This window comes from Eleginops maclovinus, chromosome 12, assembly GCF_036324505.1.
Source record: "Eleginops maclovinus isolate JMC-PN-2008 ecotype Puerto Natales chromosome 12, JC_Emac_rtc_rv5, whole genome shotgun sequence".
NCBI lineage: Eukaryota > Metazoa > Chordata > Actinopteri > Perciformes > Eleginopidae > Eleginops > Eleginops maclovinus.
Genome location: NC_086360.1, coordinates 2,115,725 through 2,130,520, shown reverse-complemented (window position 1 = coordinate 2,130,520; position 14,796 = coordinate 2,115,725). Strand labels below are relative to the sequence as shown.

The 14,796-nt window shown below is 41.5% G+C and overlaps 1 protein-coding gene across 1 annotated transcript in view; it reads right to left on the bottom strand.

The window, feature by feature from the left end:
- Positions 1–14,796, bottom strand: part of cacna1ba (calcium channel, voltage-dependent, N type, alpha 1B subunit, a) — a 159,061-nt gene that overhangs the window by 60,244 nt on the left and 84,021 nt on the right. Inside the window, exons 12-21 of the mRNA XM_063896797.1 lie at positions 14,188–14,300; positions 13,920–14,032; positions 12,910–13,041; positions 12,600–12,672; positions 12,397–12,514; positions 12,187–12,254; positions 10,613–10,719; positions 5,933–5,968; positions 2,457–3,233; positions 413–600 (exon numbers count right to left, since the gene is read on the bottom strand). Coding sequence (XP_063752867.1) covers positions 413–600; positions 2,457–3,233; positions 5,933–5,968; positions 10,613–10,719; positions 12,187–12,254; positions 12,397–12,514; positions 12,600–12,672; positions 12,910–13,041; positions 13,920–14,032; positions 14,188–14,300 — 1,725 coding nt within the window. The remainder of the gene's footprint in view (positions 1–412; positions 601–2,456; positions 3,234–5,932; positions 5,969–10,612; positions 10,720–12,186; positions 12,255–12,396; positions 12,515–12,599; positions 12,673–12,909; positions 13,042–13,919; positions 14,033–14,187; positions 14,301–14,796) is intronic.

Genomic DNA, 14,796 nt, shown 5'->3' with positions numbered 1-14,796 from the left:
CCTAAAACAGTTATGTGGAATCTGTTGACATAATACATTTAATTAAAGTCAACAGTTGTTTCAGTGAGTACAATTGAAACATCTGCAATCACTGCTGGATTCAGGTTTAGCCTTACATCCTTTCTAGGGCCTAGAGGTTACGGAGCCAACTTTAGTGTCTAACATTCCCACTTCCTGCACAAACAGATCCTTTTTTTGCACATCGCTGCCCATCTTTATTACTTGACTGAAAAATCTACTTCCTGTAATTAACCATTTATATTCTGCCATGTTATTTGGACACAGTGCGCACTTTCAGCAGAAGTTCTTCATCCTGCTTTCAAACAGTAAACAGCGTATCTATACTTTTTATGTTTCCATGTAAACAAAACTCCTGCGTCATACTGCTGTGGAAGTGCCGTAGTGTACTGACTCTGTATGAGGGTGGTGTCTCCAGGTGGGGAGTTGATAGTCACAGGAGGAACTTGGATGGAGGATTGGCAGGTTCTTCTGACATTCCTCTGGTTGTCTGAATCCTCTGGTCGGTCAGTCGGCCAGTCACCCTCCCCAGAGCCCTGCTGGGGGGAGAGAGGGAGGGACTCCCCCTCTGAGTCACCAGACCTGTCCCTAGGAAAGAGATAAGCCCTTTGATATAAATTCTGTGCATATCTTCAGAACATATCTCACACTGATGGCACGGGGGTAAACGCTGATTGTGTTAGTAGCCACCACATGGAGTAACGGGGCGGGGGAGAGAGAAGGCGCGCAGGGTGAGGTAGGCCTGCTTCGTCGCTTCGATGGTTTTTCCAATTCATGACATGTTTTTTTTTTATTATTGCTTTTTTAAAATGTGTTCTGCAGAGAAGGGAGGCTGGCATTGGTCACGGTTTGGAATGAGAGAAAGCAGGACAGAGTAACACGGCGAATATCGCTCGTATTTTATTTTATTTTTTCCTTGGAAGACCTTAGTTAAGGCGGCAGGCGTGCGTTGCTTAGGCAGCCGCCTAAGCTGTAAAGTGCTGCGGGAGACCCTGCTTTTAGTTACTTTACAGATCTGGATTAATGATGGTAAATATGATCAGCCCTTAAATCAGACTTTAGTTCACCTGCAGTAAATTCAGCAGCTACCCTGCAGTATACAAAGCCATTTAAACTAGCTGCACCTTTACCAGCTCTGAGAACACTTCAATGATCAATAATTATAAAACATATCAGAGATATTATTCTGAAATGGACCAATCAAACAAAGACTACTTTTACTGTCGCTACTTTAAGTACATTTAGATGAGAGTACTTTCTACTTTCACTGGAGGAACATTTAGAATGCAGGACTTTTACTGTGACAGAGTATTCCTACACTCTGGTACTTCTACTTTACTCAAGTACAAGATCTGAGTACTTCTACGTTTACTCAAGTACAAGATCTGAGTACTTCTACGTTTACTCAAGTACAAGATCTGAGTACTTCTACGTTTACTCAAGTACAAGATCTGAGTACTTCTACTTTTACTGAAGTACAAGATCTGAGTACTTCTACTTTACTCAAGTACAAGATCTGAGTACTTCTACTTTACTCAAGTACAAGATCTGAGTAATTCTACTTTACTCAAGTACAATATATGAGTACTTCTACTTTACTCAACTACAAGATCTGAGTACTTCTACTTTTACTCAAGTACAAGATCTGAGTACTTCTACTTTTACTCAACTACAAGATCTGAGTATTTCTACTTTTACTCAAGTACAAGATCTGAGTACTTCTACTTTTACTCAAGAACAAGATCTGAGTACTTCTACTTTTACTCAACTACAAGATCTGAGTATTTCTACTTTTACTCAAGTACAAGATCTGAGTACTTCTACTTTACTCAAGTACAATATCTGAGTACTTCTACTTTACTCAACTACAAGATCTGAGTACTTCTACTTTTACTCAAGTACAAGATCTGAGTACTTCTACTTTTACTCAACTACAAGATCTGAGTATTTCTACTTTTACTCAAGTACAAGATCTGAGTACTTCTACTTTTACTCAAGAACAAGATCTGAGTACTTCTACTTTTACTCAACTACAAGATCTGAGTATTTCTACTTTTACTCAAGTACAAGATCTGAGTACTTCTACTTTTACTCAAGTACAATATCTGAGTACTTCTACTTTACTCAACTACAAGATCTGAGTACTTCTACTTTTACTCAAGTACAATATCTGAGTACTTCTACTTTACTCAACTACAAGATCTGAGTACTTCTACTTTTACTCAACTACAAGATCTGAGTACTTCTACTTTTACTCAACTACAAGATCTGAGTATTTCTACTTTTACTCAAGTACAAGATCTGAGTACTTCTACTTTTACTCAAGAACAAGATCTGAGTACTTCTTCCACCTGTGTTGGTTTGATTTTAACATTATAGATATTACTTGATTACAGGACTAGAGGGTGTCCATCTATGCAGTGCTTTTCTGTTGTTACCTGTGACTGTGGCTCTTCTCTTTCTCGTTGGTCTCCTCCCCTTCAGCTGTGGATTGGCCCCTGGACCCATGAGTGCGACGCCTCCTCCTCTCTCCGCCTCCTCCTCTGGAATTCCTATCTCCATCCCTGTTTGACAAACGTCCATCTTTGGGGCAGGATCTTCGCTCTCCCCTCTCTCCGCTGTTCACTGTCCCGTTGCCCCCCCTGGACTGCCGGTGTGAATGATGATGCCGGTGCTCTCTCTCACTCGTCACTCCTCCCCCACCGCTGTCATCTACTGAACTCTGATGGTGACGTCTCCTGCCTCCCTCTCGGCTGCGGGACCGCTCGCCCTTGGCCTGTTTGCCCTGGTCGTCGGCGTGCTCTTTAGAGCGGCTGTGATGGACGTGGTGCCCCCTGTCCTTACTGGTGCCGCCGTTTTCGTTAGCCTCCTCCCTTGTTCTAGCACGGTCTCTGTGGCGGTGGTGGCGGCGGGGCTGGTGAGGAGGAGGACGCTCAGTGGCGGACTCGGCCTCCTCTGGCATGCAGGCATTGTGATGATGGTGCTGGTGCTGGTGGCCAGCAGGGCAAGGCCCATCCAGAGGCTCAACAACCAGCGGCCGGTCCAGGTGGGTCTTCATGTCTGGCCGAATGTGTAGGGCCGAGGCCAGGCGCAGACGATCCTCGAGCTCTAGCTCACTGTAGAGGGCCTCGCAGCTGGCCTGGTTCTGCCTCCTCAGCTGGTTGGCCCTCTGCTCCCACACCGACATGGTCTTCATTGATTTCTGCTGCTCCTTACTACAGTTGGGGCAGAGGACCAGACAAATAAAAACCCCTCACAGATGTTATCATAGTAAATACTGTGGAAACCATTTTCCACGTTGATGTCAGAGCCACATATTGGTCACAACATTTTAAAGTGTCTACAGAGGGTATGATCATTTCAGACAAACTCACATTCATTTGAGGCAAGACACATTCATTATCAATCTGCATGGCACATTTTATATTTCATTGTACATCTCAGAATGGTACAAAGTCCCTACATGTTGATGGTTGAGAGTATGATCACGGTGCAATGAAACTTTCAACACAGCACTGGGTCCATTCATCACAGTCTGCTGCAGAGAGAAGAGCATGGCCCGTCACTATGTTCTGACATGCTACTTCCGGTCTGTCAGTGTCTGTGTGTCAGTACTTTTGATTGTCTAAATGCATGCACTTTTAATAATTAAAACAGGGCTATCTACTAACAGAGGGGAATCCTTTGTTACGGTATGTTCACACAAAACATGAAGCAGATATTGAACAGAGCAATGAAATATAAAGTTGATGCAAAAACACAAACAGATGTAGATTTCAGCCAGGAGTAGTCAATATAGCAAATACTAATTCTGTGTCATATTGTGAAATTGTTCAACTCAAGTGAGAAATTCCTGTGACAATGTGTAGTGAAATCCTATCAGTTTGAGATGGTCTTGATGAATGTGATGATGTGCATTCAAATGGAAAATAAAGGAGTAGTACAGTATGTGTAGTTATCTGTGGGTAGCTGTCAAGAATAATTCACATTTTGCCATTAGAGCTGTCATGTTAAACGCTTGCATCATGATGTGGTTACTTCAGCATCTTTGTATTGCATTAAAGGTCCCCAATTATGCAAAATGCACTTTTTGATGTCTTTTATACATAAATGTGTCCCTGGTGTGTAAGGAGACTCACAAAGCATCAGAAAATACAACCCTCTCTCTTTTTCTCCTAACCCACATCTCTAAAAAGGGGGTACAAACGAGCTGATGCAGATTTGCTGTCCTTATGACATAATAAGGAATGTGTGCTGGCTGGAGGAGGTACTTAGAGTAAAGTGGTTTATATATATAGATATATAGAGATATATACACACACACCTGCAATGTCACTGTTCTAGTGGCAAACACTGAGAAAGAACAAGCTACAGTGGCTTGCAAAAGTATTCACCCCCCTTGGCATTTTTCACGTTTTGTTGCCTCACAACCTGGAAGTAAAATGTGTGGATATCTTTTTATAACCCAACCCTGACTTGTATTCCTCAATAACTTTGTCCCTGACTTGTTTGGAGAGCTCCTTGGTCTTCTTGGTGTGATGCCTTTCTTAGTGGTGTTGCAGCGTATGGGGCCTTTCAGAAAAGCTGTGTTTATACTGACAGATCATGTGACACTTAGATTGCACACAGGTGGACTTCATTTCACTAATTATGTGGCTTCTGAAGGTAATTGGTGGCACCAGAACTTTTTAGGGGCTCACAGCAAAGGGGGTGAATATATATGCACATGTCAATGTTCAGTTTTTTATTTTAAAATCTTTTTATATATACATTTCTCATTTCACTTCACCAACTTAGACTGTTTTGTGCAGATCCGTCACATACAATTCAGATTAAAACACATTTAAATTACAGGTTGAAATGTAACAAAATAGATAAAAAGCCAAGGGGGGTGAATACTTTTGCAAGGCACTGTATGAGCTGTATCAGAAACAATGCGCCACGTGTTTTGGAAGTATTATGGTCTGTGTTTACATTAGCAAGCAGTGCTAACACTCACGCTGTACTGTAGAGACTGTGTGTAATATAAAGGTCCTGTCCTTGTGGTAAACCGAGAGAGAAACGTTTGATCTCCATACTGTTTCAGAAATAATGCTGGATGTGGTTTGGAACATAATATGGGGTTTAATCACGGCAGCGTTTAGCTGAGTTTCTCCAGGTAGAAAACTCTCTTCAGAGGAGAGATCATGACGCTCCAAAGGGGCGTGGCCAGCAGCACCTCCAAAGGGGCGTGGCCAGCAGCAGCTACTTCATTTAAAGCTACAGTCACAGAATCAGCACTCCAGGAACAGGGCTGAGATAGAGGGGGATGAGGCATGCTACAATGGGTGATCTGTTTGCTATTTTGAGTAAAACACTTCAGACATGTTTTGTTTGGATACGGCCCTACAATATATTGTTCAATTATAGCATAATACGAGACCTTTGAGTAAACAGCATGTATTTTGGGTTAATACTGCTCTTAGCCAGATAGCCTTGTAAAGTACCAGGCGGAAATGGAACTTGTGGAGGTAATGTGATGGACAGTTTCCCGTAACATTTGGTGTTAACACAGCATCACAATGACATATTTTTGTCATTGTCATGTCAATATTTAAGATGAACAGATAGGAAACTGAAATGACCGCTATCCTATTTTCCTTTCAGTTGCTTTCTTATAACTCACCTCTACACACAGTATGTAACACTTCAACAGTAAGTACACTTCCGTACTCCGGCAAGAAGCTCATGAACAACATGAATCAGAAATGCATGTCAAATGGTGTGCATGTAAAGGATGCATGTATGCTCTGTGTTTTTGTGTCATTCTGAATTCTGAAAGCATTGCTTTCTAGAATGTAAATGACAACATGATTGTTTTTCCAGCACATGATCGTTATCATGGACCGCCTCTCTAGCAGGCGGTTGGGTTTACCTCAGGTAGTGATGGACTGGGGTGCAGACATAACTCCTACAAACACAAAAAGGATCCACAAACAGAAACAGAGGGAGAGAAGGAACTTCAAAGAGACGGAAACAGGTTACAGACAAAACACAGAGGGGCTAATAAGCATCAAAAACTGACAAGGGCAGAAACAAGTACAGTAAAGATGGAAGACCATACAAAACCCTAAAACGAGATGTTTTAGCAGAGAAGAAGCAGATAAATAATAATGAAGACAGGAGACAATGACTCTTTCCATGAAGACACATGCTACCCGTGCAGTCATGTGACTGAGGCAGTGTTAAACTGGGTGGTTTCAATGCTGCTGCAGGTCCTGCTTCTATTAGTGGATCACACCGATGCTACTCAGACAGAGGGTGTTATTACAGTATCCTTGTTGTTTTTATTCAAATATATTATGATATCTCAATATGTATAAATTAGGAAACTACTTTTATTTGTTTTTAAAAGGTGCTTGCATTCTTGTTTATCTTTTAATTGTGTCCGTCTTTTCACACTGAAATGGTCTTCAGTTCCTCTACAGTGGAGAAACTGTACAATAAAAAAAATAATTGAAATTAAAAAAGTACATTGCAAGATGTTTTTTTTAACCCTGAATCGGTAGGATATCTCAAAAAAAGCTAATTGGAAGACACTTATTTTCCTCGGTTGGAAGGAGGATATACAGGTGTGTGTGTAGCTGTCCATCTCAGCTGTTATAGCTACATATTTTCTACTCATTGGAAATAACATTTCTACAAATAAAATTCCAATGATTTTCCCTCTGACAAGAGACTAGGATTGTAACCCCCCCCCCTTGCTCGATGGAAGCCTGCATGTTACAGAATGGATCAGCAGCATCAAGCTAGCTGCTAGTGGGTTGTGGTGAAACACTACGGAGTCTGGGCTGCTTTTCCAATATCTCCATCTTCTGTAAGAGGAGTGGAAAGAAGAATCCAAATTACAAGTTAGGTGTTTAAGTTTTTACTTTGTCGCTTAGCTTTATACAAATTCACCATAAGCCAACATTAGAAAGTACCTTATAAGCATTTAGCTTCAGACAAAAATGGATCAAATCAATTATTGTCCTGATGGAATCAGCTGGAGATTCATGATAATGTCTCCCCTTATCATCACTCCTTAAAGGTCCTTTGATGAAGTGTAAGGTTTATAATAGTGTTAGTTTGCTACTGGGTGATGCATATTCAACTTTCTATTTAGTTATTTAATTCATTTAGAAAGGTGTTGTTCTACTAGTGTTTGTACAGCAACATACAGAATGACAGGAACTTAACAAGTACTATGTACCTTAGCATACGTCTGTGTTTGAACTGAGGAGAGGCGTTCTCTATCTGCATAACACAAGCTGCCTGTAATAACACACAACACATGTTGACAACCAGCTTTTGGAAATGAATCACAGCTAAAAGTATGAATTATGAACTAATATAGTACGAACAATGATACTATCTGATGATCTACAGCAGGTTAGGTGCAGTTATTGTAGAAAAAAAAGAATTCAGGCAGAAGATGTCAACCACAAAAGAGCCAGGCACCATGATCACGGACACCAGACTGACACACACAACAAGGGAACAGTGCAACACTCACACAGCTCTATCAGAAGGTGTGATCACAGAGGAGCTGTCATGTTGTTTTGGGTATTTCAAAATGACATGATGACACGACAAAAAGACAGTGTTAGACATTAGAGGAATGAGAGAAAGGTCATGGAGGGTTAAATATTGTAACAGAGAGGTCATAACTCACAGTGAGTTAACGCTGCAGATGGATGAGCTGCTAGAGTGCGCGTTACCTCGACTGCGTGTTAGAAAACTGCACATGCACAAAACAAAAATGGGGAAGAGGGAACATCATATACTGTAGGATGAAGTCAGAGAAACAGACACACACAACCTGACATTTCTCTGTCGTGTGTGTCCTTCAGTCTCCCATCACTTTTTAAAACACAAGACTGAACCAGAGAGGAAAGTTCACAAACACACCGTCAGGGACATTTTATAAAAGCAGCAAGATTAATACCATTAAATCAAAGAAATAAGAGAGTATGTCTTGAACAACAATAGTAGACACTTTTGATTTTATGATGCTCGCTAAAAACTGTAAAATCTAAACAGGAATAAAGCAATACATTATAGATCCCAGATACCTGGGTCATAACCAGACTGATAGCAGTATAATATATTGGATATGCTCTCTGTGGAATAAACAGTCGGTCCATAAGCCTTGTTCATAGTTAACCTACATTTTGGCACAGCTGTATTTGCTTGTTCTGATACGTGTTTAGTTATTATAACTGGTTATGAGACAATCTCAAGTGAATATTGTGTCTCTATATGAACTAAATAAGCAATAATCAGCAATAACATAGGCTATTTCTACCAGGTAAAATTAACCTCAAACTCAGACCAAACGTTATAGTGACACAGAAATCACATTAAACGGGTAAGACTCATATCATATTATTTATGTAAATTTTCTTTTGTGTTTATTATTAGAGGTAAAAATACCAATAACATGTAAACAGTTTTCTTTCTAGAATGTTATACTTAATAAATGCAACAACCTGTAGTTTTTGTCTACGGTATAACAGCATACAGTGGGGAGAACAAGTATTTGATTCACTGCCGATTTTGCAGGTTTTCCCACTTACAAAGCATGTAGAGGTCTGTCATTTTTATCATAGGTACTCTTCAACTGTGAGAGACGGAATCTAAAACAAAAATCCAGAAAATCACATTGTATGATTTTTAAGTAATTAATTTGCATTTTACTGCATGACATAAGTATTTGATACATCAGAAAAACAGAACCTAATATTTGGTACAGAAACCTTTGTTTGAAATTACTGAGATCAGACGTTTCCTGTAGTTCTTGACCAGGTTTGCACACACTGCAGCAGGGATGTTGGCCCACTCCTCCTTACAGATCTTCTCCAGATCCTTCAGGTTTCGGGGCTGTCACTGGCAATACGGACTTTCAGCTCCCTCCAAAGATTTTCTATTCGGTTCAGGTCTGGAGACCGGCTAGGCCACTCCAGGACCTTGAGATGCTTCTTACTCCTTAGTTGCCCTGGCTGTGTGTTTCGGGTGGTTGTCATGCTGGAAGACCCAGCCACGACCCATCTTCAATGCTCTTACTGAGGGAAGGAGGTTGTTGGCCAAGATCACGCAATACATGGCCCACTCCATCCTCCCCTCAATACGGTGCAGTCGTCCTGTCCCCTTTGCAGAAAAGCATCCCTAAAGAATGATGTGTCCACCTCCATGCTTCACGGTTGGGATGGTGTTCTTGGGGTTGTACTCATCCTTTTTCTTCCTTCAAACACGGCGAGTGGAGTTTAGACCAAAAAGCTCTATTTTTGTCTCATCAGACCACATGACCTTTTCCCATTCCTCCTCTGGATCATTCAGATAGTCATTGGCAAACTTCAGACCGGCCAGGACATGCGCTGGCTTGAGCAGGGGGACCTTGCGTGCGCTGCAGGATTTTAATCCATGACGGCGTAGTGTGTTACTAATGGTTTTCTTTGAGACTGTGGTCGCAGCTCTCTTCAGGTCATTGACCAGGTCCTGCCGTGTAGTTCTGGGCTGATCCCTCACCTTCCTCATGATCATTGATGCCCCACGAGGTGAGATCTTGCATGGAGCCCCAGACCGAGGGAGATTGACCGTCATCTTGAACTTCTTCCATTTTCTAATAATTGCGCCAACAGTTGTTGCCTTCTCACCAAGCTGCTTGCCTATTGTCCTGTAGCCCATCCCAGCCTTGTGCAGGTCTACAATTTTATCCCTGATGTCCTTACACAGCTCTCTGGTCTTGGCCATTGTGGAGAGGTTGGAGTCTGTTTGATTGAGTGTGTGGACAGGTTTCTTTTATACAGGTAACGAGTTCAAACAGGTGCAGTTAATACAGGTAATGAGTGGAGAACAGGAGGGCTTCTTAAAGAAACACTAACAGGTCTGTGAGAGCCGGAATTCTTACTGGTTGGTAGGTGATCAAATACTTATGTCATTCAATAAAATGCAAATTAATTATTTAAAAATCATACGATGTGATTTTCTGGATTTCTGTTTTAGATTCAGTCTCTCACAGTTGAAGTGTACCTATGATAAAAAATACAGACCTCTACATGCTTTGTAAGTGGGAAAACCTGTAAAAGCGGCAGTGTATCAAATACTTGTTTTCCCCACTGTATGTAACTTTACAAGCTATAAAATATGTTTTGCGGCTCCAGACAAAAAGCATTGATGGAAGAGGGGGCAAAATGTCTCTTTTGGTCGAAAAGCTTCATCCAGCGGCACCCAAACAAAGTGGTGACGCTCATGGAGACATGATCAGAGTTCACTCCAGCAGAGAGCATGGATGACAGTGTCAAGTATCACTGAAGGAACATTTTAAATTCTTAAAACTAGTATATATTTGTCTCTATGTTGACTACTTGTTGCCCTGTCTCTGTCCACAGCAGTACCTTGGTTATGTTCACTAACTCCTGTCTGTTTCTCCACACCGGAGGCTGGCTGACCGTCAGCATCAGACAATGACTATGGGAACTCAATCGACATACAACCCCCCCCTCATAACAGCAGTACAACAACATAATCTGTATGTAGCCTGATTGTGTGTGTGCTCAGTGTGACGTGGACTTACGCTGTGATGGAAATGTTAGTGGCTGACAAGGGGCTGACCTCCTTCGCCTCCTTTGTTTTCTGCAGTGCAAGCTTCTTATTGATGGCCTCCTCTTGCTCCTCTTCATCCTAGACAGAAAGTGCAAAAACAAACAGACAAACATGCACACACATATGCAAACAGTACATACAGTGAGTTATTGAGAGGTTTGAGCCTCATAGTAACATTATGTCAAGTAAATGATCAATGGACAGCATTTATATACAGCCACGGAACAAATTAAGAGACCACTTCAGCATTATCAGTTTTTCTGGTTTTATTATTTATAGTCATGTCTTTGACTTAAATGATTTAAAAAAAATTATATTCCATAAACTACTGACAGTTTTTCAGTGTTGGAATTCACCAGACATTGGAATGGCTGCCATATATGTAGAGATAAAAATTTAAGAAACATTTGGAGTGGTCTCTTAATTTTTTCCGGAGCTGTATCTCTTATCCAGTCTTTGAAACACCACCCAGTTGTTTTACAAGTCAGTATTCACACACAATCATACAGAGGCAGAGGCTGCAATACATACACTCACACACTGATGGCCATGGTCCACCGACCTTGAGGTTGTAGGAGGACTATCTACCCTGTGAGCCACAGCTGCGTGTTGATCCAGCAGCCAACGAGATCCCTATAAGTCCGTTCATTATGTGCAAATAATGGGGGGGGGCACTCAGTCTGTAGGGAATTGGCTAGTGAACCAAACGGTCGTCGCTTCAAGTCAAGATCGCACCAAAATAATACAAATTGCCTTTAAGTAAGGCACCGGAGCCCTGGCGCTGGTTTGCTTTGACATGGCTCCATGTATCAAAACAATGAACGTGTGTGTGTTGTACTATGTGGAATCACCGAGTGAACACCTGTATTTCCCCTGGGGGATAAAAAAAGTGTATCCTCATCTCAATGAATAACCATCACACATTCTCACAGTGTCTGGTACTATCAATAACTATCAGTTTGTCATGGTACCAGACACTGTGAGGTACCATGACAAACCAAACCATGATAGTTATTCATGTTAAATTAAGCACTGCCAATGACCCATGTCTTTTTGCTGAAACTTTCAAAACGTAGATTTAACTTTCCACCTCGAAATCACAAACTTTTAAGGATTTAAAAGACCAGTAGGAGCCCTACCCTTAACACCTGCCCCCTGGTGAGGGATTAAGAGCCACAAACATGTTATTAATAACAAACAGCGACGTAATGTTACCGGTATCAACTATTATTTAGCCCACTTAAACGGAGCATCAGTTTAATTTCTATCTATTTTCCTGATTTTCAGCATGTACTGCCAGATAGATAGACTTCTGCCAAAGAGTTGGACAAAGCTGTCGTGGCTTTTGTGATTGTGACGGTGATTGATACATAACAACAGCCCCATGATCCAAAATGACCCCAAACACATCTCATTAATATTCACTGTCTTTAAAAATAAAAGGCTTTCTGCATTTGAGATTGGGTTTAGGGTAAATCCCTTTCATCGATGGATGCTGTTGGCATGTGAATCCAGGATGTGTGAGGCTATAAATAAGTGCCGTACCTTAGTGAGCTCCTGGGCATTGGCCAGGTTATCCACGGCGATGGCCAAGAAAACGTTGAGCAGCGTGTCTGGTTATTTGTGGTCTCAGAAAAAGATCAAATGAATGAGACACACAGAATCGATGAACAGCTGTTCTTCAGACCAATGCTGCACACCGTCGTTGCAGCTGCTTGAATGCCACAAGTGATTTGGATCAATCGGCAAGGATACAGTTTCCAAAGAGAGTGAGAATGATGAAATAAATGGAGGAGAACATTCCCCTTTTAACGCCCCCCTGTGATTCGATCCCATGGTACATGACTGCGTTCCAGTCCTCCCCGGTGAGGATCTGCAGGGAAGATACAGAGTCAGGTTTTTTTATCCACAGTGCTACAAGCAGAGCGGGGGGGGGGCATAATGGAGGTGACCTTTACCTGGAACACAGTGAGAATGGCTGCTGGGAATGTATCAAAATTTGTTGTTGGCGTTTCATCTTCAAAATTAAATCTGCAGGGAGAAAAAAAAAACAGTGCTTGAATGTAATCCAGGTCCACTTCACAGTCCTTCCTTTTTTTAAGCAATGTTTAATGTAACTACCCCAACACTGGTCAAATGTAATCTGATGTGCAGGGGGCTATCACTGAAAGCTGTTGCATTAAATCTTATCAGGTCTGTGTGTTCAGATTCAAAACTCTGAGAATGTTTAAAGCAAATTGTGTGAAACCGGTTCACCAAACGACTCACTGTCCTCCAAACAGCTGCATGCCCAGCAGAGCGAACACTACGATGAAGAGGAAAAGGAGGAACAACAGGCTGATGATGGACTTCATGGAGTTGAGAAGGGATACCACCAGGTTCCTCAAAGAATTCCAGTACCTACACACACAAACACACACACACACACACACACACACACACACACACACACACACACACACACACACACACACACACACACACACACACACACACACACACACACACACACACACACACACATATATAATAGTTAAATGATAGTAATAATGATCTTATAATTTAGCTGGCCATGTTTGTGATTCTGGACTTTTTTTTTTTTTTCTTACCCCCCAGGTGCTCAGACTATTAAAAAAGGTTGTAATTTGCTACCCTGCAGTATACAAAGCCATTCAAACTAGCTGCACCTTTACCAGCTCTGAGAACACTTTAATGATCAATCATTATAAAACATATCAGAGATATTATTCTGAAATGGACCAATCAAACAATGACTACTTTTACTGTCGCTACTTTAAGTACATTTAGATGAGAGTACTTTCTACTTTCACTGGAGGAACATTTAGAATACTTTTACTGTGACAGAGTATTCCTACACTCTGGTACTTCTACTTTACTCAAGTAAAACATCTAAGTACTTCTACTTTTACTCAAGTACAAGATCTGAGTACTTCTACTTTTACTCAAGTACAAGATCTGAGTACTTCTACTTTTACTCAAGTACAGGATCTGAGTACTTCAACTTTTAATCAAGTACAAGACCTTAGTACTTCTACTTTTAATCAAGTACAAGACCTGAGTACTTCTACTTTTAATCAAGTACAAGACCTGAGTACTTCTACTTTTAATCAAGTACAAGACCTGAGTACTTCTACTTTTACTCAAGTACAAGATCTAAGTACTTCTACTTTTACCCAAGAACAACATCTGAGTACTCCTCCCCCCTCTGATCATGAGCAGTGTTTCCAGCTCAGAGGCCGGAGATTCTGAGGACTCACTTGGTGACTTTGAAGATCCGGAGAAGCCTCAGAGCTCGCAGCACACTGATCCCAAACGATGCCCCGGGTTTGATGGCAGCCCAGATGACCTCAAAAATGCTGCCGATAATCACCTGTGAACAAAGTATCCACTGCAGTCATTCTGCCATTCTAGCAACAGTCCAACATAGAGTATTTTCTTCTGGCAGCACTCATCTGGGATCATTTGAGTGACTCCACACATGCTCACACTAAGAGCCACCGGGGGTTGACCGAACCGGAGACTTACCCCAAAGTCAAAGCAGTTGAATGAGGAGTGGAAGTAGTTCTGAGGTCCAAGGCCGTACATTTTCATGGACATCTCTGCCAGGAACAGGCCCAGGAAGACAAACTCAGCCAGGTCTGTCAGGGGACGATAAGAAATCACACAGATCAATGCCCTGGCTAAAACACAATTCTGTACAATTCAATAGAGCAGTTACAGCTGGCTGTTCAGCTGAGCCCTCAGCAAATAAGAACCAGAAAGAGTCTATTGTTTGAGAATATAATGCAGCGTATGCCATACCAGAGTGGGGAGGACATACTGTTTGCTAACATGTGTTAATGGAGTGCACAATGGTACTTATGAGATTTTTGTTTGTACATCTGTCTATACACTCTGTTTATCCAAAGCATCACACCAAAGGGTTTTGGTATCTGCATGAGAAGGGAAGAAATGTAACCCTCACTAGAGTTTTGTCGAAGTTTGGGAGTTCAGAACCTACAGTCTGTACTAAATTGTGTTTGGTCATGTTGAATCCCATTTAAACTGATACTTTAATCCCATCACTAAAACATAACACTAACATACCTATGATATCAGGCTGTCAATCAAGTTCAAGTTGCAGTTTTTACTATT